We start from the raw sequence: 23,266 nt of genomic DNA on the forward strand, positions 1-23,266 counted from the left end.
GTCTGAGCACACACGTGTGTTATTTTGTTAAAATCACAAGGGACGGTGTTTACAAACGACTGCAGCTCTTAAAAATAGCTCCTGTGTACAAACCCCGCCCCTCCCACCAGGGGCGGGTCCGACAGGAACGGGAGTCAGAACCAGCGGGGAGGGCGCCGTGAGGACCACAACACATGTAGGCACTTCATCAGACACCGTGTGCACACGGAGGAGGGGGTGGTGCCCGAGTGACCTGGCGCAGCCGGCGCTGGGGCTTCCTGAATAGGGACACGGACAGGACCCTGACCCCAGGCCACCCCGCAGCGGGCAAAGGCCCAGAGGCCCTTTAACCGAGGAGGAGGGAGACCCGGGATCCCAGATGCGTGGGCCCCGGGACCGGACTCCCCGTCCCTGCGGGTCCTGCGGCCCGAGGCGCGCTCACTTCAGGCACGAAGCGCGAAGAGGCCGCTTCAATGGCGGCAGGTCTCAGCATGTCAGGTAGAATCCGGTGTCCTGCTCTCTCAAAATCTGCACAAAACCCGAAGCGCAGACACGAGACCGGAGCAGGGCCACTGGGGGCGCTGACGGCGGCCGGGGGCTCCCCCCATGTAAGTGGGAAAGGCCACAGTCCGGCTTCCTTCGAAGGCGGCTTCACAGGAAACCTGAACTTGGCCGCGTCCGAGGAGAATGCGAAAGCCGTCTTCGTCCCTGCAGCCTTTCCAACAGGGACTCTGATCTGCCCACAGCCCGGGCGTGTGGTCAGAGCGAGCACGTGCCGGCCCTCGAAGCAGCCAGAACGCCAGCGGCGTGGGCCCCACGCCCCCACGCCCGCCCCGTTACAGGTCCTCGCGCGTCTTCCCGGCTCGGTTGCCTTCCTTCGAGGCGCGAGGCTTGGCGTCTCCCTCCCTCTTCTTGCCCTTCCCGGGCTTGGTCTCGTTTTTCTCTTTGCCGCCGCCACCTCGGCCAGGGTACACCTGCCCCTCCAGGGTGACGTCCGCACACCTGTCCTGGCTGACCAGGAAGTCCTTGATCTCCCAGGCGTAGCTCCCGTCCCGCAGCATGAAGATGGCGCGGTCCGAGCCCACGATGAACCTGGGGAGGGAGAGGCCACCGGTCAGCGCACGCAGTGCAGGGCGAAGGCAGGGGCGGGGAGCCTTCTCCTGCCCGGGCCACGTGGACATTTATAACATCGTCCGCGAGCCACACACGATCATCAACTCAGACATTAGCCTGTGAGCCCGGCCGGCGTGGCTCAGGGGTTGAGCGTCAGCCTGTGAACCAGGAGGTCACGGGTTCCATTCCGGTCAGGGCACATGCCCGGGTTGCGGCCTTGATCCCCAGGAGGGGGAGTGCAGGAGGCAGCCGATCAATCAATCAATCAATGATTCTCTCTCATCACTGGTGTTTCTATTCCTCTCTCCCTCTCTGAAATCAATAAAAAATAAGTGAGCCTGTTCTATCTGGTCAAACCTTTAATTAACTCACCCTAATGCTTGGCAGGGCCAGACCAAATGAATTCCCGGGCCTCACACAGCTCGGGGGCTGGACGTTCCCCACCCCTGGACAGGGTCCGAGTCTCTGTGGCACTTAACCAGGAAAACACTTCCTTTCAAATTCTACAGGACACAGACCAACATATCGGACTTTCAAAGCCCAGTAGCTTCTGACACTTCATGTCTGAGATCCGAACAGATTGAACTGGTTCCCCCCTCAGATCAGCTCAGAGCAGAAGCAGCACCGGGCTGGCCGGTGTTGTTCAGTGGTGAGCGTCGATCTAGGAACCAGGAGGTCACATTTCGGTGCCCAGTCAGGCCACAGGCCCGGCTTCTGGGCTCCATCCCGTGTGGGGCCTGCAGGAGGCAGCCCATCAGATTCTCTCTCATCATTGATTTCTCTCTCTCTCTCCCTCTCCCTTCCTCTCTGAAATCAATGGGGAAAAAAAAGGGCAACAGCTGGGCTTGGTGTGGGGGATGAGGAGGCCCTGAGGCCGCACGGGGGGTGGGGGGGTGGGGGGGCTGCTGGGAGCACGAGCAGCTGCCGGTGCACCTGTTTCACGTTCCGAGGTGCCCGGTGAGGTTTCCTCTGCTGGTCAAGGCTGGAAACCACTGGGTTTGACTGGGTCACGCCGGGGCCTAGGAAGGGCATGAGGGGACCCGCCTGCTGGACAGAAACCCTGGCCCCGGGGGTTCACAGCAGCAGCCCAAGTCGCTCACACTCCGCACTGAGCAGGCGCCTCGGAGCAGGAGGAAGAGAACGGGGTCTGGGTGGACTACTAGCTGCCAGTGGGCACGGCTCTTCTGTTCCTGAGGGGCTCCATCCGGTCAGTGGTAGCGGATCTGTTCCCCCGAGTGTCTATTTAAGCTGACGAAGGCATTCTGCCCTCTTGACACTCTCGGATTTCTTATTACTTTCACTAGAGGCCCGGCGCATGAATTCATGCCCAGGTGGGGTCTGGCCGGCCTGCCCCAATGGGGGCCGATGGAGGGTGAGGCCGCCGGGGAGAGGGGCCTCGAGAGGTTTGGGGGGCGGTGGGGAGACTGGCCACTGCAGTGCGCATCATAGCGACTGGTGGGTCTGGTCACTTGGCTGTTATATATATAGGCACTTCTTAAATTAAGGCCTGGGAACACCCTAGATTTTACAACTGCTATTGAGAAGGAAAAAAAGAAATTCCTTAAAATTGCACCTTAGGCTCACACGAGGTTTCCCTGACACTAGTTACCTGTGAACCAGCTCCCTGTGTGCACGGCCACCCAGAAAAGCACGCTAGCCGGGGCAGGCACCTCTGAAGGAAGCACATGGTCCACCTGTAACTGACGGCCCCCGGGAGGCTAAACTAGACAACTTCTTACTCAGGTGACAGTTAAAGGAACAAAGATAAACAAAACTTCATGAGGAAATAAGACAACAATGAAAACAACAAAAAGAACTTTCTGGTTTTGACCAACGATGAATCTTCGTTCTTTTTTTAAAATATATTTTATTGATTTTTTTACAGAGAGGAAGGGCGAGGGAGAGAGAGTTAGCAACATCGATGAGAGAGAAACATCAGCGGCCTCCTGCACGCCCCCCACTGGGGATGTGCCCGCAACCAGGTCCGTGCCCCTGACCGGAACCAAACCCGGGCCCTTTCAGTCCACAGGCCGGTGCTCTATCCACTGGGCCACACCGGCCAGGGCTGAATCTTCTTTAAAGAACATCCTGCTGCCCAGCCGGTGTGGCTCAGGGGTTCAGGGTCACCCTGTGAGCCAGGAGGTCAGGGTTCGATTCCCGGTCGGGGCACAGGCCCAGGTTGTGGGCTCCATCCCCAGTGGGGGGCGTGCAGGGGGCAGCCGATCTGTGATCCTCTCTCATCATGGATGCTTCTCCCTCCCTCTCCCTTCCTCTCTGAAACCAATAAAAACGTATTTAAAAAAATAAAGAGTCCTAGCTGGTGTGGCTCAGTGGATAGAGCTTGGGCCTGTGGACCGAAGGGTCCCGGGTTTGAGTCCGGTCAAGGGCACATATGTCCTTGGTTGCAGGTTCCTCTCCAGCCCGTGTCCTGGTTGGGGCTCATGCAGGAGGCAACCAGTTGGTCCATCTCTCACATCGATGTTTCTCTCTCTGCCCCCCCTCTTCCACTCTCTCTAAAAATCAGCGGAAACACACCCTCGGGTGAGGACTGACAACATACACATAGAGAATGAAATAAACAGGAACATGCGGGCTGGAGCCCCTCACAGGCGGGGGGCGCTCACCTCTGGACGTCGTAGTTGGCGTTGAAGAGGCTGCCCTGCCAGAGGCTGGTGATCTCCTCCGTCTCCTTCTCCGTGGGGCCCCCGGACACGGTGACGAACATCATGAGGGTCTTGCCCTTCTTGGTCATCTTCAGGATGCTCTCCGGCTTGCCCGGGTCCAGCTGCGAGAAGTCCACGGGGGCCGCCGGCCGCTTGTGCTCCGGGAGGTCTCCTTCTTCTATGTCGTCGTCTTTCTAGGAGGAGGGGGAAAGCCAACCGTCAGCAGCGGGATCTGCACCCGGCAGAGGCGAGGGCACCCGCACAGGACATGGGGGGGGGGGGGGTCTGTGACTACGTCACAACAGACAAAAAAGGACACCCCGCAGGTTCCCCTGTGCTTGCCTTTCTACTGCACATTCCTTCTAAAGTCCAAACCCGCCGGCCAGTGTGGCTCCGTGGATAGAGCGTCGGCCTGCGGACTGAAAGGTCCCAGGTTCGATCCCGGTCTGGGCACAGGCCCAGGTTGCGGGCTTGATCCCCAGTGTGGGACGTAGAGGAGGCAGCCGATCCATGATTCCCTCTCATCATGGATGTTTCTCTTTTTCCCTCTTCCTTCCTCTCAGAAATCAATAAAAATATTAAAAAAAAAAAAAAATTCCAACCCCCACAACATCAGCGCCCAGCAGCACTGGTTCCCACCACCTTGCTTCATAGTCTATTCCAGACAACCCCACGAATTTATATCAAAGGACTGACTTTTATATTGCCGTAGCTAATCATGAGTTGCTGTATTTTTAAAAAAATGTATTTTTTATATTGATGAGAGGGAGAGAGAGAGAGAGAGAGAGAGAGAGAGAGCAGGAGAGAGGGAGAGAGAGAGAGAGAGAGAGAGAGAGACAGACAGACAGACAGACAGACATCGATGAGAATCACTGATGAGCTGCATCCTGCACGCCCCACACGTGCCCTGACAGGGAATCGAACCGTGACACTCGACCACTGAGCCACACCAGCCGGGGCCGAGTTGCCAAATTCTCGGTTCTTCCCATGTTCTCTCAGTTGATTCTCAGAACGACCCAGGTGAATATGAATACTATTACATCTCTATCCTGCAGAAGAGGAAACTCGAGGACAAAGAGGCTCTTACTGTCCACACTCACAGGTTAAGAGGCTGGAACCTGGATGGTCTCCCGTGGCCGGCAAACTGGGGCTCGCGAGCCACATGCGGCTCTTTGGCCCCTTGAGTGTGGCTCTTCCTAAGCCTTAGGAGGACCCTATCTACACTAATAAAAGAGAAAAATGGTAATTGGCGTGCGATGCTACCCTTTTCATTGGCTAATCAGGGCTATATGCAAATTAACTGCCAACAAGATGGTGGTTAATTTGCATATGTAGGCACAATGCAGGGAGGCGAAAGGGAAAGCAGGAAGAAGCCCCTGCCACTGACAGTGATCGGAAACCCAGGGGGGAGCTAAGAGCTGCCCCCCAGCCATGATCGGAGAATCAGGTGCCTTTTCCGCCCTGGCCAGTGATAGCAGGAAGTAGGGGTGGAGCCAGCGATGGGAGCTGGGCACGGTCGAAGCTGGCAGTCCCAGGAGCTAGGGGTCCCTTGCCTGGGCCTAAAGCGGAGCCCACGATCGTGGGGCCACTGCAGCTGCGGGTCCCCGCTGCCCGGGCCGGACGCCTAGGCCAGAGGTGTTAGGCCTGGGCAGGGGCGGAGCCTGCAACCGCGGGGAGCTGGGGGTCCCCTGCCCAGGCCTGACACCCCTGCCGGAGGCCTCAGGCCTGGTCAAGGGGCCGATCCGGTGATTGGTGATCGGAGGGTGATGAGGGTCAACTTCTCTGGCCGAGGCATCAGGCCTGGGCGGGGGGCAGAACCAGTGATCAGGGGGAAATGAGGGTACCCTGCCCAGGCGTCAGGCCTGGGCAAGGGGCCGATCCGGTGATTGGAGGGTGATGGGGGTCAACGCCTGAGGGCTCCCAGTATGTGAGAGGGGGCAGGCTGGGCTGAGGGACACCCCCCCCCCACACACACACCCAGTGCACGAATTTCGTGCACCGGGCCCCTAGTTTAAGTTAATAACAATGTACCTACCTATATAGTTTAAGTTTAAAAAATATGTCTCTCAAAAGAAATTTCAATTGTGCTGTTGACATTTGGCTCTGTTGGCGAATGAGTTTGCCGACCACTGGGCTAACCGCAGAGCCTCGGCCGTTAGTATCTGTCCGTTCCGCCCAGTTCCCTGCGTCACCTCCTGTGCTCCTGCTGCTCGGTCGGAGGCCCTCCCCCCACTCCCCTCGCTTCTCTAAACTACTTCCTCTCTGAAACCCTCTGAGAGCCCCACTGCACTTTGTTTTTAAAAAAAATGTATTTTTATTGATTTGAGAGAGTAAGGCAGAGGGAGAGAGAGAGAAACATCCATGATGAGAGAGAATCACGGATCAGCTGCCTCCTGCAGGCCCCCCACTGGGAATGGAGCCCGCAGCCCGGGCCAGTGCCCCGACCGGGAATCGAACCGGGACCTCCTGGTTCATAGGTCAACGCTAACCACTGGGCCATGCGGCCAGGCTGCACTTCCTTTTTATAGCGCTCGGCCACTCCTGCTTTGCATTGCGGCTATTTTTATTGGTACCTCCTGTCACCAATGGTCGGACCCCCTGTTCATCTGGGCAGCACCCCTTCTGTCTAGCTCAGGCCGAGTATTTCCGGGGTGGGATTTGCTAACGAGACAGTGTTCTTGCTTCGGCATATCAGAAACTTCACTTGATGCCCTGGCTGGTGTGGCTCAGTGGATAGAGCATCAACCTGCGGACTAAAGGGTCCCAGATTCGATTCCCGGTCAGGGCACAGGCCTGGGTTGTGAGCTTGATCCCCAGTGGGGGGCGTGCAGGAGGCAGCCGATCCGTGGTTCTGTCTCATCACGGATGTTCCTCTCCCTCCCTCCCCCTTCCTCTCTGAAATCAATAAAAATATATATTTAAAAACACACACACATACAAAAGCACTTCACTTGCAGGAGCACAGAGGGGGGAGGATGGTGAGGGCGGTGGCGAACGGGGAAGGGAGCGTGGCATCACCTTGCTCTTCGTTCATGGTCCCCGCACCCCCCACTCCACCCCCATCTCCCCACCAGCTGCACAGCCACATGAACACACAGTCTGCTTCCTGCTAGCCCCGGGCAGCAGATGGCATTTCACACCCATGACCAAACGCCTCTATCAAACGCACACACACACAGAGGTAACCACCACATCACAAAGCGTTAAGCGCTGGCAGGAACCCGCCAGTAAAACCTCATCTTGGAGCTACGGAACCTGGGCCTGGCGCGGAGACCTGACTTGCCCGAGGTGACACACGAAGGGAAGCCTGGGTGCTGACTCTGAGTCAACCAGGGCAATCCATCCACCGTCGGAAGGGAAAGAGGCCGCGACGAATTCTTGGCTGGAGACCGTCATCTAAAAAGCTTATAACAGCCTGGGCCGGTGTGGCTCAGTGGTAGAGCGTCGGCCTGCGAACTGAAGGGTCCTGGGTTCGATTCCCAGTCAAGAGCATATGCCCGGGCTGCAGGCTCGATCCCCAGTGTGGGACGTGCAGGAGGCAGCCGATCCATGATTCTCTCTCCCTCCCTCTCTGAAATCAGTAATATATATATGCCTACAACCGAACGACCAGTCGCTATGACGCACACTGATCACCAGGGGGCAGACGCTCAACGCAGGAGCTGTCCCCTGATGGTCAGTGCGCTCCCACAGCCAACCTCCTGCAGTCCCTCCCCCCTGGCGGGCAGCCCCAATTGCCTGCCCAATTGCCAGTCAGGCCAAGCGACCCCAACTGTGCACGAATTCATGCACCCAGCCTCTAGGCCAGGGGTCCTCAAACTGCGGCCCGCGGGCCACATGCAAATACAAATATTATATTTTTTTCCCTTTTTTTTTTTTTTACTTCAAAATAAGGTATGTGCAGTGTGCATAGGAATTTGTTCATAGTTGTTTTTTTAAACTATAGTCCGGCCCTCCAACGGTCTGAGGGACAGTGAACTGGCACCCTGTTTAGAAAGTTTGAGGACCCCTGCTCTACTGCGTGTGTATGTGTGTGTGTGTGTGTGTGTGTGTGTGTGTGTGTATATATGTATGTAAAAAGCTTATTACAAACGCCCTGTAATTACACACCCCGGTGCACTCAGAAAGCTCACTCGCACAAAAAGAACTCACTGCTCCTTTAAATGAAAAAAAAAAAAAAAAAAAAGGCTCCCATGAGAGAGAGCACGCAACTAGCCTTGGATTACTGCCCAGGTGACCCCTAAAGTGACAACCCCCCAGCAGGGAAATGCACCCCAAATGGGAAGTTTGCAAACCCTGCCCACCCCGCGGGGCTCAGCGGCTGAGCGTTGACCTATGAACCAGGAGGTCACGGGGTCGAGGTCCCGCGCCCGGTTGCGGGCGGGATCCCCAGTGCGGGGCGCGCAGGAGGCGGCGGATCCATGTTTCTCTCTCTCTCCCTCCCTCCCTGAAATCAATAAAAATATATTAAAAACAACAACGTAATCTTGCCCATGGTCCTCACCCCCCGCCCCATTCTTCGGGGACACGGTGCGAAAGGCCTCCCCGCCATGTGCAGGGCTCACCGACCAGCGGGAGCCGCGCAGGAGGAAGGGGGGCTGGGGGCCCGGGCACTGGGGGGAAAGGACGGCTCCGGGCGAGGCCGACCCCCGACAGGCGAGGCCCCCGAAAAGCGGGTGGAGGCCACAGGGATGGCGGCGTGGGCCCGGGGCGCCGGGGTCGGGGCTCGCGCAGGTCAGGAAGGACTCGGGGCGCGGGGAGAGAGGGGAGAGGATCGGAAGGCGGCAACACGGAGCGGGTGCGAGGTCAGGGACGGGGTGCGGGGCCAGAGACGGACCTCCCACTGCTCCAGCAGACGCGCCATGTCCGCATCATTGTAATCGCGAATGTCCTTCTTCTTCTTCTTCGGCGGCGGCGGGGCCGCCTCGCCGGGCTTCCCGGCCGGGCCCTCGGCCGCGCGGGCCCCGGGCGGCAGCACCAGCAGCAGGTCGGAGGCACAGAGCAGGACGACGGCCGCGCGGAGCCAGCTGGAGGCCGCCATCTTTGCCGCCGCCGCCGCCGCACCGCGCCTGCGCGAGCCGTCGGCCCCGCCCCCAAACGCCCCTTTCCGGAAGCCGGACCTGCCCCGAGACGCCGGCCCCGCCCCCGAACGCCCCTTTCCGGAAGCCGGACCTGCGCCTGCCTCCCGCCACGCCTCTTCGCGGCCCCGCCCCCCCGAGGCGCGCTGACCTATCAGGCCCCGCCCCGTCCGCGCCGGAAGCCCGCCCCTCCACCATCTTTTCCGCCCCGAGGTCCCTCCCCTAGACCGGCTGCGGCGCGCGCGGGGCGGAGGGGCGGCCCCAGCCTGCGCTCCCGCCCGTTTTCCGCCAGAGGACGGCCTTTCCCCCTCCAGCGCGAGGCCCCGGGCCCAGATCTCCCTCGGGGCCTCGGGGAGCCCTCGCAGCGCCTCGCGAGGCCGCGCGTCCCGCCCGCGAGGTGAGTGGGCGCCGCCTCGGCCTCCGGCCATCGCCCCGGAGAGGTTTTCCGAGCAGCTGAGCGGCTTCCCCAGAGGGTCCTGGCCGAGGGGGCTCGGTCCCGCCGGCTCTCGGAGATTCCCGTCGCCTCTCGGGCTCCAAAAAGCTTTAACATAACCCCCCAGCCCCGGCCGGTGTGGCTCAATGGGTAGGGCGCCGGCCTGCGGACCGAAGAGTCCTGGGTTCGATTCCCGATCAGGGCACCCGCCCGGGTCGCGGACTCCATCCCCGCTAGGGGGCGTGCAGGAGGCGGCGATCCGCGATTCTCTCCCTCTCCCTTCCTCTCTGAAATCCATTAAAATATATTTTTAAAAAATAATAAAATAACCTCTGACCCCCCAAAATGACTTCTAGAGGATTCCATGCCCCCAGCTCCCAGGTATTCCTGTCGCCTCTCGGGCTCCAAAAAGCTTTAAAATAACCCCCCAGCGCAGGCCAGTGTGGCTTAGTGGGTAGGGCGTCGGCCTGCGGACCCAAGGGTCCCGGTTCGGTTCCTGGCGGCTGCACGTGCCTGGGTCGATTGCCAGTAGGGGGCGTGCAGGAGGCAGCCGATCCATGATTCTCAGCGACGATGTTTCTCCCTCCCTCTCCATTCCTCTTTGAAATCAATAAAAAAATATATATATTTTAAAAAAAATAATGTAACCCCCAAAATGACTCACAGAGGATGCCATGCCACCCGCTCTCAGATACTCCTGTCAGCTCTCGGGATGGAAAAAGCTTTAACATGACCCAAAAAATTACTTCTAGAGGATTCCATGGCCCCTGCTCTCAAGAGACGCCTGTCAGCTCTGGAACTCGGAAAAGCGTTTTTTAATTTTTTTTTTTTTTTTTTTTTACTTTTCAATTTTAATTTCGCTGCAGTGTTTCTTCTCACGTGGACTCGGACTGACGCATCGTTTTCGAGGCTGAATCATTCACTTTTTGTTTCTTAAAAAAGGTGCCGGTCCCAGGCGCTTTGAAATTCGAGTTTTTAAATGGCAGGCCTTACCGCTTTCTTGCAAAATTTAAAAAAAAATTTTTTTTAATTGATTTCAGACAGGAAGGGAGAGGGAGAAAGAGAAACATTGATGTGAGAGAGAATCATGGATCGGCTGCCTCCTGCACGCCCCCTCCTGGGGATCAAGCCCACACCCCGGGCATGTACCCTTGACCAGGAATCGAACCCGGGACCCTTCAGTCCGCAGGCCGACGCTCCATCCACTGAGCCAAACCAGCCAGGGCAACAAGTGTCTTTTTAAAAATATATATAAATTTTAAAAATATATATTTTAAATATATTTTGATTTTAGAGCGGGGAGAGAGAGAGAGAAACATCAATGAGGAGAGAGAATCATGGATCGGCTGCCTCCTGCTCCCCCCCTACTTGGGATCCAGCCCCCAATCCAGGCCTGTGCCCTTGACCAGGAATCGACAGTGACCCAGGTTGGCACCCAACCACGGAGCCATGCCAGTCGGGCAGGACCAGCGCCTTCATAAGAAGAGGAGATTGGCTGTTGTCATGGATGGGGAGACTCGTGAAGACACAGGGAGCGAGGTCTGAGAAGAAGCCAGCCCCGCCCACACCTGGACTGGGAGCTTCTGGCCCCCAGGACAGCCAGGAAACACATTTTGTGGCTCGTGGACGAAAGGGGCCACGTGCTGACCCGACAGCTCAGGGGCGGCCGGCGGGCGGCCTTGCAGACTCAGAGACCTCAGGGCACCACACGGGAGGGTCTGACGTTAAACTTGAGCTAGAAGCAGTGGTGGGGGGTCACCTCCTGGGCCGGCGTCTTCCCCGACAAGGGCAGCCTGTGCCTTCACGGAGCCTGTCTGTCTTTTGCGTCTGTGGTAACACACCCTGAAAGGTCTGGGTGCCTGGGAACGTCCCTTTTCCCGGACCCCTCGGGGCACAGCCTGATGCGCCGGGCGCAGGACAGAGACCACAGATCCCCTCATTGTCATGTTCATTGTCCCCGCTCCACCTAAGCGTGTGTCCATCATTTTACCTTTTATCCAATCCCAGGGGTTCCCGCTCTGCTTGCTCCCGCCTCCCTCCTCCATCCCCAATGGATCTCACGTCACCCACCTACGTCCCTCCTTTGATTGCACCGTGTAAACACAGATGGAACCCCCATTCTCCAGAGCTTTATCCCAATCGTTGAGAATTCTGCTTCCCCGCAGCTGTCGACAGTTTGGCTCAAATAAACTCACAGAAATTCTTTACAGGTTTCCATGTTTATTTTACGTGAACATTCTTAAGCCACCCAGTCTGTTGTACTTTTTTTTTTTTTTTAAGTGTTGCATTGAAATAACCCCGAGATCTTCCAAGTCTTTACAGAAACATATTTTCATGGATTCTTTTGCCAATTTTTATTGGATTGTTTATTTTTTTTCCAATATATTTTTATTGATTTCAGTTAAGGAGGGAGAGGGAGAGAGAGAAACATCAATGGTGAGAGAGAATCATTGATTGGCTGCCTCCTCCACGCCCCACACTGGGGATGGAGCCTGCAACCCCAGGCATGTACCCTTGATGGGAATCGAACCTGGGACCCTTCAGTCCACAGGCCGGCGCTCTACCCACTAAGCCAGTGGTTCTCAACCTGGGGGTCGCAACCCCTTTGGGTGTCGAACGACCCTTTCACGGGGGTCACATCGCCTAAGACCATCGGACAACACATATATAATTACATATTGTTTTTGTGGTTAATCACTATGCTTTAATTATGTTCAATTTGTAACAATGAAAATCCATCCTGCATATCAGGTATTTACATGACGATTCATCACAGGAGCAACATGACAGTGATGAAGTAGCAACGAAAATAATTTCATGGCTGGGGGTCACCACAGCATGAGGAGCTGCATTAAAGGGTCACGGCATTCGGAAGGTTGAGAATCGCTCTAAGCCAAGCCGGCCAGGGCTGTGGTGCTCCGTTACGGCAGCCCTAGCAAAGGAGCCGCCTTGCTCGGAATAGGTTGTACGTAACAGAAAACTAAATTGTTTCAAAAGTGCTTTAGAGGAGAGAGAGGGCTTTGCTGTTATTGCTGGGTTTTTCTTTCATAGAAAAGCAGTTGGTACCAAGCCTCTCGGGCTGCTATTGCGGCTCCCAGTCCCTCTGTCCTGCTCCGTCGCACTGGCCTGTGGCTCCCGTCCTCAAGGTCACCTCAAGGTCCACAGTGGCCACCGGCGCTCCAGCCCTCAAGCTGACAGCCATGCAGGGGGAGGGGGAGGGAGGCCGAAAGGAACATACCTTCCCGTGGAGTCAGCTTGCGTCAGGCGGCCTGCGCGGACATTCCACCACCACTGTGTTTACGTCCCGGCGGCTGGGGCCTGGCCCTCGAGGTGGGCTGGGGAGCCGTCTTTGTGCTGGATGCACCCGCACCCCAAATAAAATTGGGGTTCTGTTATCCAGGGGCGAGAGGAAGTGGATGGTGACGGCAACCAGCGGGCAATGTCGGCCTCACCTTTGCTCTCCTGGAACATTGCAGCTTCATGTCTCTCCCTGTAGCGGTGGCTGATATTGTACATATTCACGCATACATCTATATGTGCACACACTATGACAATTTCTTCCTTTAAAATATATTTATATTGACTTCAGAGAGGAAGGGAGAGGGAGGGAGAGAGAAACATCAATGATGAGAGAGAATCACGGACCGGCCGCCTCCTGCACGCCCCACACTGGGGATGGAGCCCGCCACCCGGGCCTGTGCCCTTGACTGGAATGGAACCCGGGACCCTTCAGTCCCCAGGCCGACGCTCTATCCACCGAGCCACACCAGCCAGGGCTGGGGCAACATTTTCTACTGACCTTGAGCAGCACAACTCATAAGGAAGAGAGGTTTTTTTCCCCCCCTTTTCTTTTTTTAAATCATAAGGGAAATGTCACAAGCTTTCTCCCCAGGGCGAACTGCTCCACCCAGTGGCTCAGAGCCCTGTCCTGGTGCCGTCATGCTAAAAAACACGCACAGCTGTGGCCGATCACGTGCTCCGCTGGGAGGGGTGGCCCTGTTCATTCATTCTGCCAGCTGCCGAACGCAGGGGCCGAAGTGCTGGGAGTCCCAGGTAGCCAGGAAAAAAAGGCACTTGGTGACTTGGAGACATTGCTGGGATTGTATACAACATTCCAGGGCTGCTGACCTTTGCCCAACGAGGAGATTCATCTTAGAACCCACTGATGGGAAAACATCTGGATTGACTGCATTTTTACCGTTTCGGCATTTGGAACTGGACTCAGTTCAACTCTCCGAGAATCTATACTAATAAAAAGGTAATATGCTAATTGGACCAGGTCATCCGGCCATCTTCCAGACATCCGACTTCCTTCCGGACAAAGCCATGGTGGTGGGGGCTGAAGCAGAGGCCATTGGGGGTGAGATCAGGCTGGCAGGGGAGGGCAGTTGGGGGCGAGATCAGGCTGGCAGGGGAGGGCAGTTGGGGGTGAGATCAGGCTGGCAGGGGAGGGCAGTTGGGGGCGAACTGGCCTGCAGGGGAGGGCAGTTGGGGGCGAGATCAGGCTGGCAGGGGAGGGCAGTTGGGGGCAAGATCAGGCTGGCAGGGGAGGGCAGTTGGGGGCGAACTGGCCTGCAAGGGAGCGCAGATGGGGACGACCAGGCTGGCAGGGGAGGGCGCCGTTGGGGGCGACCAGGCCTGCAGGGGAGGGCAGTTGGGTGCGAGGCAGGCAAGCAGGTGAGTGGTTAGGAGCCAGTGGTCCTGGATTGCGAGAGGGATGTCTGCACAGGGATTGGGCCTAAACCAGCAGTCGGACATCCCCTGAGGGGTCCCAGATTGGGGAGGGTGTAAGCCGGGCTGAGGGACACCCCCCCCCCATGCACGAATTTCATGCACCAGGCCTCTAGTTTATTTAATAAGGGCCTACTGACAACCAAGACCCAGCTGAGGCCTGGATGGAAAGGTGACTACAACAAGGTCCCTGCCCTGAAGAGCTTGCAGACTAGCAGAGGAGGGAAGCAGTACCCAGATCACAGGAGGCCAGGACCTGAAGGGATAAGATGGTGATAACTAGAGGTCTGGTGCACGACATTCATGCACTGGGGTGGGGGGGTGTGTGCGGAGGGGGTTCCCTGAGCCCAGCCTGAGCCCTTTAGCAGCCCAGGAGCCCTCGGGGGATGTCCAACCGATGGCTTAGGAGCCCAGCTTCTGGCTGAGCGTCACTCCTCCTGTGGGAGCGCACTGACCACCAGGGGTGCAGCTCCTGTGTCAAGCGTCTGCTCCCTGGTGGTCAATGTGCGTCATAGCGACCAGTCGTTCCGCCATTTGGTTGATTTGTATATTAGTCTTTTATTATCTACACTGATGAAAGACAAACATGCAAATTGACCATACCTTAACTATGCCTTAAGCCATGCCCACCAGCCAATCAGAGCAACTATATGCAAATTAACCCAACCAAGATGGCGGCCGGCAGCCACGGAGCTGAAGCGAGCAGGAGGCTTGGTTGCCCCAATGATGGAGGAAGCCAAGCTTCCCAGCTACTGCAGTGGTTCTGAGCTCCACTCAAAGCAACAAAGTTTCAATTATAGAAGATAAATAAACCCCAGATACCTGCTTTCAGCCGGCCATGGCCACGGAGCTGGAGCGAGCAGGAGCCGGCTCTTAGCTGCACTGAAGGCAACAAAGTTTCAATTATAGAAGGAAAATAAATCCCAGAATAAAAGAAAAAAAGAAGAGGCTGGAAGCTTCCGTCACTGGGGGCTTGGCCAGCCTGAAAACGGCCCTCAGCCCCTCACCCAGACTGGCCAGGCACCCCAGGGGGGACCCCCAACCTGAAGGGGGCGTGGCCAGCCTGAAAGCAGCCATCAGCCTCTCACCCAGGCTGGCCAGTCACCCCAGTGGGGACCCCCACCCTGAAGGGGGTGTGACCACCCTGCAAACAGCCATCAGCCCTTCACCCAGGCTGGCCAGGCACCCCAATGGAACCCCCACCCTGATCCAGGACACCCTTCAGGGCAAACCAGCCGGCCCCCACCCATGCACCAGGCCTCTATCCTATATAAAAAAAAGGGTAATATGCAAACTGACCCTAACAGCAGAAAGACTGGGAATGACTGGTCACTATGACACACACTGACCACCAGAGGGCAGATGCAGGAGCTGCCCTCTGGTGGTCAGTGCACTCCCACAAGGGGAGCTCTGCTCAGCCATAAGCCAGGCTGATGGCTGCCAGCACAGCGGTGGTGGTGGGAGCCTCTCCTGCCTCCTCAGCAGCGCTAAGGATGTCCGACTGCAGCTAGGCCTGCTCCCCGCTGGCCAGTGGACATCCCCCGAGGGCTCCCGGGCTGCCAGAGGGATGTCTGACTGCCTCCTTAGGCCCAATTCCCCAGGGACTGGGCCTAAACTAGCAGGTGGTCATCCCCCAAGGGGTCCCAGACTGCGAGAGGGCACTGGCCAGGCTGAGGGACCCCCCCCACAAGTGCACAAATTTTTGTGCACTGGGCCTCTAGTATAGGATAATATCCCTGTTTTAAATAAGAGGGAACCCTACGCAGTGGTATTTCAAATGTATTTTAAAATGTAGAGAGGCACATAAACACACTGATGCCTCCAAAATATTGATTGATATTGTTCTCTTCAGCAAGATAGAAGAAAAAAGTCTAATTTCAGCCCTGGCCAGTGTGGCTCAGTGGATAGAGCATTGGCCTGCGGACCAAAGGGTCCCGGGTTCGATTCCAGTCAAGTGCACAGGCCCAGGTTGCAGGCTTGATCCCCAGTGGGGGGCGTGCAGGAGGAAAGCGATCCATGATCCTCTCTCATCATTGATGTTTCTCTCTCTTGCTCCCTCTCCCTTCCTCCCTGAAATCAATGAAAGTAAATATTTTTAAAAAGTCTAATTTCAACTGAAATGCTCAGAACGATACACTTAATTCAAATGACCTATAATACTGCCATTGCCATGAAAATTCTCTCCCTTATAGAATTCCCCAAAATGGGAAATACACACGAAGTTCCTTAGCCAGTAGGGAAATGGGGTGGAGAATTTTCCTGTGAAAGCAAGCTTCGCCTCCATGCAGGGCTGGCTAGAAAGCTGGATTGGGGGGAATCCTAGGTCTCCCAGATCTTAGGACTGAATGCTCAGGGTGCCGGCCATGGTAGAGCTGGCCCTGCACGCAGGCCTCCTCGCCCACTGAGCTTCAGGTGAACAGAGAGACAGCACAGAGGGGAGGGGGGTGGGTGGGGAGGATCAGGGGTTGCCGCCCACCTGTTCTTACCGTATGGGAACCCAGCACACCGCAGGGCGGGAGGGCATGCTGGGTAAGGAGTGACCTGTGACACAGTGACCCTGCTCCCATGAGCCCTGGCTCATGCATGCCAGATGCTCTTTCATCCCCCGTGGGCATGGGGCAAAGGGAGGGGAGATGCCAGTTTTCCAGAGACCGCTGGATGCTTGGATGTGTGTGCGGAAGACGGCCTGAGCCCTGACTGGCTTAGCTCAGTGGATGGAGCGTCGGCCTGCGGACTGAAGGGTCCCAGGTTCGATTCCGGTCAAGGGCGTGTACCTTGGTTGTGGGCACATCCTCCGTAGCGGGTGTGCAGGAGGCAGCTGATCCATGTTTCTCTCTCATCGATGTTTCTAACTCTCTCTCCCTCTCCCGTCCTCTCTGAAATCAATAAAAATATATTTACGCCCTGGCTGGTGTGGCTCAGTAGATAGAGCGTCGGCCTGCAGACTGAAGGGTCCTGGGTTTGATTCCGGCCAAGGGCACCTGCCTGGGTTGGGAGCTTGATCCCCAGGGTGGGGCGTGCAGGAGGCAACCAATCAGTGATTCTCATCATTGATGTTTCTATCCTTCTCTCCTTCTCCCTTCTTTTTTCTTTTTAAATGCTACAGCAACAACCCTCAGATCTTAGTGGCATAACACTGAGTTTACCTTTCACTCACATTTCACGTCCAACGCAGGTCAAAAGGTCTGCTCCACATCACACAGGCTTGCGGACGCTCCACACCTTTCAGCAGAAGCATCCAGAACACAGGGCCTGAGGGGGGGGGTGGGGGGGGACTGAGAATCCCAGGCCGCCCATCACCTCATCCCACCTGATCTCTTGGGTCAGAATGGGTCACGTGGCCCTGCCGCGTCGCCAGGGGACTGGACGGTGAGCTGCCTTAGCTCTGCTGTAGGTCCTATGCTCCACGCGCTCACTGCTGCAATGGTCAGACTGGGGTTCCTTGCTGGTGCGATTCTTGCGAGTCTGTTGCCCTCTCTGAACTGGACTCCCCAGAAGGGGTAGAACCGTGGTATTTCTTACGTGCCTAGTCCAGGGCCTGGCACATGGCAGGTGCCCAGTCTGTGGCGTGAACGGCCGGTGGGAGAAAGTAAAGGGAGGATCAGTCCGGGAGTTGCTCTGAGAAATGAAACAGGGAGGACCGAGAAAGCAATGCTATCAAATTCTTAACAATATCTTTTGATTGATTTCAGAGAGGGGGGAGAGAGAGAAACATCCATGATGAGAGAGAATCACGGATCGGCTGCCTCCTGCACGCCCCACACCGGGGATGAGCCCGCAACCGGGGCCTGTGCCCTGAGCGGGAATCGAACCCTGACCTCCTGGTTCCTAGGTCGACACTGTCGACTCCTAGGTCGACATTTCAATGTTGAGCCCTAACTGATTTGGCTGGAAGGATAGAGCGTCGGCCTGCGGACTGAAGGGTCCCAGGTTCGATTCCGGTCAAGGGCACATGCCTGCATTTCGGGCTTGGTCCCCAGTGGGGGACGTGCAGGAGGCGGCCAATCCGTGATTCTCTCTCATTATTGATGTTTCTGTCTCTCTTTCCCTCTCCCTTCTTCTCTGAAGTTAATAAAGGTATATTTTTTAAAAAAATTTAATGTTGAACCAAACATCACCGAATACAGTGGGGCAGTCTGAGTGACACCGCTCATCGTTGGGGCAGGAGGTCTCCAGCGACAACAGAACGGGCTGCAAACATGGAAGGGCAGGACAATAAGTAGGACCCTGCGGCACCGGTGGCTTTGGGGGGGCGGGGGGGGGGGCGGGGCGGGAGGGGAATCCCTATGCCAATGCAGTTTCACGGAGGGTCGGGATTGACCTCTTCCTCAGGGCGTTTTGGGGCCTAGATAGGACCAAGGTGCGACTCCTGGGCAGCCATGGGAAGAGCCTGGTGTATCCCGCGGTCCCCCCCCACCCCCCCTCCCAAAATAAGATCAGCTGCCCATTCAAAAAACGGTGTTTTATCGGCCTCGGTTTGCACACCCCAAAGGCTCAGCCAGGGTCTGGGCGGCAGCGAAGCAGACTTTGCAAGTCGGTGAGTTGGGGCTTTGCATCTGCTGCTCCCGGTTAGTTTATTAACAGCAGGGCTCAGGGTGATAAACTGCAAAGTCATCCTCCTTGTATGTAACAACTAGGGGCCCGGTGCACGAATTCGTGCACAGGGTGTGTGTGTGTGTGTGTGTGGGGGGGGGGGGGGGTCCGATCAGGGCGGAGGGAGGTTGGCTGGGGGTGGGAGGGGGTTGGGGAAGGGGTCAGGGGAGGTTGGCTGTGAGAGCGCACTGGCCACCAGGGGGCAGGTCCTGCGTTGAAGGTCATAGCGCCTGGTCTACCTGTGGCTTCGTGGGCTAGGCTTTTATATATATAGATAGAGGGCAACTGGCTGAAAGGGTGACTCCAGACCCTAGAAGGGGAGGGAGGAACAAACATGACCGGGGATGCCCACACCCAGCCAGCGTGTGGGCCCGCTGGTTTCAGGGCCCGGAGGTGGGGCCCTTGGCTGGGCGGAAAGCCCAGGCGCTTCAACCACTTTCTAGAAAACACGGTCTGAGAAGAGGTGGGGTGGGCTCCTCGCCTGGCGGGGCGCCACCCTCCTGACCCAGGGGAAGTTATGCCAGGCACCGAGCAGCAGTTTTCCTAGGAGAAAAGGGGCTTGGCCTCCGTCACCCCATAATGCGGTCGAGGCCCGGAGGTCACGGGAGGGCAAAGTGCACCAGCCGTGGCGCACGCTGACCGGGCCAGCTCAGAGCCAAGGACTCTGCAGTCAGAGCAGAAACCGGGTCCTGGGCGGGCGGGAGGGAGGCAGGGGAGGAGGGAGAGCTCGCGCCCGGGAGAGCGTGCCCCCGGGGAGGGGCGCGCAGAACCCACGCGCTAAGTGCCCAAGAGACGCAGAGTTCCACGGCGCCACGGTCGCGCTCCTGGGCCTCCGCGTCCGGTGCGCCCCCGCCTCCTCGCCCCGCTCACCCCTCAGATCCCGCCCCGGGCGAGGAGCAGCCACATAAAGGACTGGAGGGGGGGGGGTGCGGGGGAGGGGGCGCTTGGAAAGCCGGACGAGGTCCCACCAAGCGCGGGGACCGGCCCCCGCAAGTCACAGGGGATGGCACCGGGCCCTCCTCCCGCTGCTCCAGAAAACAGGTCACCGCTGAGACCGGCTCCCAGGGCGGGGACGGCGCGCGGGGCCCCAGCCCGGCCGAGCGCTTACGTAAGGCCAACCGGCGGCGGCGGCGGCGCCCCGACTCCCCCGATCGCGCGCAGCGCAGAGCCCCGGCCCCGCGGCCTCCGTCCCGGCCTCCCTCCGCGGGACAGCGGGGAATGCCCGGGACCCCCCGGCCGGCCCCGGCCCCGGCGCCGGCCTCCCTCCGAGATGGGCGGTGGCGTCCGCCCGCAGCCGCCCGCTTCCCGGGGGAGGAGCAGCGCATCGCGCAAGCATCCGGCAGCGGCGAGGGGGCGGGGGCAGGCGAGAGGAGGAAGCGGGATTTAAACGAAAGGCGGTGACGCCACACAAAAGCTTTCTATAGGCTCCCGGGAGGCGGCGGCCGAGGCGGCGGCGGGGGCGAGGCGGGCCGGGACCAGGGGAGCCTCCGGCGGCCGGCGATCGGGCGGGCGGCGCGCCCAGGACCGCGCGCTCCGAGGTGCCGAGCGGGGAGGAGGCGGCGTCCCCCCGCGCCTCGCGGCCCCCGCCCTTCCTTCCCGTCTCCCCGGCTCGCTCGGAAGTTGGAGGTTTGGCAAAAAATGGCAGAAGCCGGGGCCCGGGCGGGTGGCCGCCGCACCGCGGGGACCTTGTGAGTTTGGCCACCGCCGCCGCCGGGGACACGCGCGCGCCGAGGACGCCCCGTCCGATGCGCAGGGCCCGCGGAGAGGACGCGCCGGGCATGGACTCGCGCCCACGGTCGCCAGCTGCGGGGCGCGGGGCCGGAGGGCGTGCCGCCCGGGCGCCGGGCCGCGCGCTGTGAGTCGCGAGGCGGGAAGGGCCGCCGGGCGTGGCGTGGCGGGCGGACGGACGGACGGAACGCGAGCGGGCGGCCTCCGTGCTCATCCGTGCAGCTGCCGCCCGACTGACTCGGCCACACCGGCCACACCCTCGGCCCCCGCCGCCGCCGGGCCGCTTCCCGAGACCCGGGGGGACGGGAGATGCGCCGCGGAGGCCGCGCGTCCCCCCAGCGCCAGGCCGGGCCACCGTCGCGGGGACGTGCCGCCGCGCGGGGTCGCGGCTCCCGGAGCCCACGTGCACCGCCGAGCCGCGGAGGCTGACAGCTGAGCCCGCCCGGGGCCCGCCGCGCGCCCGCGCTCCTCCCCGAGGAAGGGATTTGGATTTCAAAGAAAGGAAGGAAGGAAGGAAAGACAACTCCCAGCTTCCCCTCCCGCCCGCCCGCTCCGGCGGCTGGGCCGGGCCATGCCCAGGAAGGCGGCGGCGGCGGCGGCCCCGGCGAAGGGACTTTCCTGGCAGCCCGGCCCCGAGGAGCGCGCGCTGTGAGTTGGCGGCGCCCGGTTCATGGTTCCTGCACGTCCTCCCGGAGGCCGGAGGCCCAACGCCGCAGCCCCTTCCCGCGCCTGGAAGAGCCTCCTGCGTCCCCCGGCCCGTGGGCCCGCCCCGCGCCCCCGCCGCCGCCGCCGGCCCGCGCCCTCCGCCCGCGGCGGTGGATGGCATGATGGTGCGGGGACGGCACCGCGGCCCCGGCCAGCTGAGTCGCGACGGCCGCGCGGGCGGCGGCAGGGGCCGCGGCAGCGGCGGCGGTAGCGGGGTCCCCAGCGGCATGCCAGTGCCCCCCGGGCGCCATGGCTAGCGGCAGCGCGGGGAAGCCCAGCGGCGAGGCGGCGGCTTCTCCGGCTCCTACGAGCGGCGCCGTCGGGGGGACCAGCTCGCAGTCGCGGAAACGGCTGGTGGCCGTGTGTGACCAGTGCAAGGGCAAGATGCAGCTGGTGGCCGACCTGCTCCTGCTGTCCAGCGAGGCCCGGCCCGTGCTCTTCGACGGCCTGGCCTCCTCCTCCTCCTCCTCCTCCTCTTCCTCCTCCTCCGCTGCCGTCGGTGCCGGCGCCGCCGCAGAGTCCTTCGAGCAGTGCCGGGACACCATCATCGCGCGCACCAAGGGGCTGTCCATCCTCACCCACGACGTGCAGAGCCAGCTGAACATGGGCCGCTTTGGCGAGGCGGGGGACAGCCTGCAGGAGCTGGGCGACCTGGTGGTGTCGCTGACCGAGTGCTCGGCGCACGCGGCCTACCTGGCGGCCGTGGCCACGCCGGGGGCCCAGCCCGCGCAACCGGGGCTGGTGGACCGTTACCGGGTGACGCGCTGCCGGCACGAGGTGGAGCAGGGCTGCGCCACGCTGCGCGCCACGCCGCTGGCCGACCTGACCCCGCAGCTGCTGCTCGAGGTGTCGCAGGGCCTGTCGCGCAACCTCAAGTTCCTGACGGACGCGTGCGCCCTGGCCAGCGACCGGTCGCGGGACCGCTTCGCGCGCGAGCAGTTCAAGCTGGGCGTCAAGTGCATGAGCACGAGCGCGTCGGCGCTGCTGGCCTGCGTGCGCGAGGTCAAGGCGGCGCCCAGCGAGCTGGCCCGCGGCCGCTGCGCGCTCTTCTGCGGGCCCCTGGCGCAGGCCGTGGGCGCGCTCGTGGGCTTCGCCACGGAGCCGCAGTTCCTGGGGCGCGCGGCCGCCCTCAGCGCCGAGGGCAAGGCGGTGCAGACGGCCATCCTGGGCGGCGCCATGAGCGTGGTGTCGGCCTGCGTGCTGCTGACCCAGTGCCTCAGGGATCTGGCGCTGCACCCCGAAGGCGGCGCCAAGATGACGGACCACCGGGAGCGGCTGCGGCACTCGGCCTGCGCCGTGGCCGAGGGGTGCGCGCTGCTATCTCAGGCTTTGAGGGAGAGGTCTTCGCCCAGGACTTTACCGCCAGTGAATTCCAATTCTGTGAATTAGCACCCCCCCATCCTCCCCCCTTCCCCCCACTCCCTTCCCCGCCCCTCCCCGCCCCCCTGGAATAAAGGAAGATGCTTATCATCTGCCCCTCTCAATTTATACCAAAGAAATCGTAGGTGACGCTCCCCCCCCCCACCTTCCCCTCCACGTTAGATGCTCCCGAGGAATCTTCCAGAAGCCAGAGCCGTGCATCTGATTTATTTTTACGCGCACGCACCTGGGGCCCCCCAGAGCCCAGCAGCCCACGCTGCAGGGATGTGGAGACGCGGCTAGAGGGGGTGCTGGCTGCCCTGGCAGGGGTCCCCCACCGCACCCCCAGCTCCTCTCCGGAGTCCCTCACCCAAACCTGATTAGTTCATTGGGCAGGAAGGAGGTCATGAATTCATTTCTTTTATTTTGGTCCTTTTTTTTTGGTTTTGTTTTGTTTTGTTTCCTGATGAAAAGAAAGGTTACCTCAGCTCGCACTCCTTAGACATGGATGTAGCTATCTCCCCCCACCCCCCTTTTTTTTTATATGTTGTTGATTTTTTTTTTTTTCTCAGTTGGATGAGGCGTCGACTTGGTGTGGAGAGAGTCTGAGCTCGCCAGGTGATGTGCAGAGGTAGGGGGTGGGGGGAGCTACTGTGAGCGTGTGTTTTATTTTTCTGATTGACACTAGAGTGATTCTCCGCCTCCCCCGCCCCCCCCCCCTCCAATGTCAAGTTTGTACCTTGCATGTACTGGAGTATTTATTTCATCTATTAAAGTGTTATGTTTCTCAGACGGCTTTGGGCGGTCATTGTGCGCTGTGGGTCAGTGCGAGGTGGCAGGCGCGCTGCTGGGTGCGGGGGGGACGGAGCAGGCCTCCGGGGAGG

The 23,266-nt window shown here is 59.5% G+C and overlaps 2 protein-coding genes across 9 annotated transcripts; one reads left to right on the top strand and one right to left on the bottom strand.

Annotated features, from left to right (window-relative positions):
* MESD (mesoderm development LRP chaperone) lies at nucleotides 1–21,252 on the bottom strand. Of its 8 annotated transcripts, none has more exons than XR_009450325.1 (4): nucleotides 19,699–21,252; nucleotides 19,096–19,279; nucleotides 17,155–17,272; nucleotides 11,596–12,827 (listed from the first exon to the last, which is right to left on the bottom strand). XR_009450325.1 is itself a non-coding variant. In XM_059678192.1 (3 exons), the coding sequence occupies exons 1-3, from the start codon at nucleotides 8,794–8,796 to the stop codon at nucleotides 816–818; spliced, it is 693 nt and encodes a 230-aa protein (XP_059534175.1). In that variant the 5' UTR covers nucleotides 8,797–8,835; the 3' UTR covers nucleotides 1–815. The 8 variants fall into 8 exon arrangements, 2 of the variants coding, with proteins under 2 accessions (XP_059534175.1, XP_059534173.1); XR_009450324.1 differs by having other exon boundaries at nucleotides 17,144–17,272; XM_059678192.1 differs by lacking the exons at nucleotides 11,596–12,827; nucleotides 17,155–17,272; nucleotides 19,096–19,279; nucleotides 19,699–21,252 and adding exons at nucleotides 1–1,071; nucleotides 3,717–3,949; nucleotides 8,593–8,835.
* A 20-nt stretch (nucleotides 21,253–21,272) lies between these two features.
* On the top strand, nucleotides 21,273–23,174 carry TLNRD1 (talin rod domain containing 1). The gene has a single exon (XM_059678193.1). It carries the CDS (start codon nucleotides 21,273–21,275, stop codon nucleotides 22,410–22,412), a length of 1,140 nt encoding a protein of 379 aa, XP_059534176.1. The 3' UTR covers nucleotides 22,413–23,174.
* Nucleotides 23,175–23,266: the final 92 nt, after the last annotated feature.

This window comes from Myotis daubentonii, chromosome 21, assembly GCF_963259705.1.
Source record: "Myotis daubentonii chromosome 21, mMyoDau2.1, whole genome shotgun sequence".
Lineage (NCBI taxonomy): Eukaryota > Metazoa > Chordata > Mammalia > Chiroptera > Vespertilionidae > Myotis > Myotis daubentonii.

Coding starts and splice junctions, on each gene's coding strand:
- TLNRD1 (XM_059678193.1), top strand. CDS start 21,273: ATGGCTAGCGGCAGCGCGGGGAAGCCCAGCGGCGAGGCGGCGGCTTCT.
- MESD (XM_059678190.1), bottom strand. CDS start 21,252: ATGCCGCTGGGGACCCCGCTACCGCCGCCGCTGCCGCGGCCCCTGCCG. Junction 17,616..19,698: donor CCGCCGCCGGTTGGCCTTAC/GTAAGCGCTCGG, acceptor TTCATTTCTCAG/AGCAACTCCCGGACTGATCC.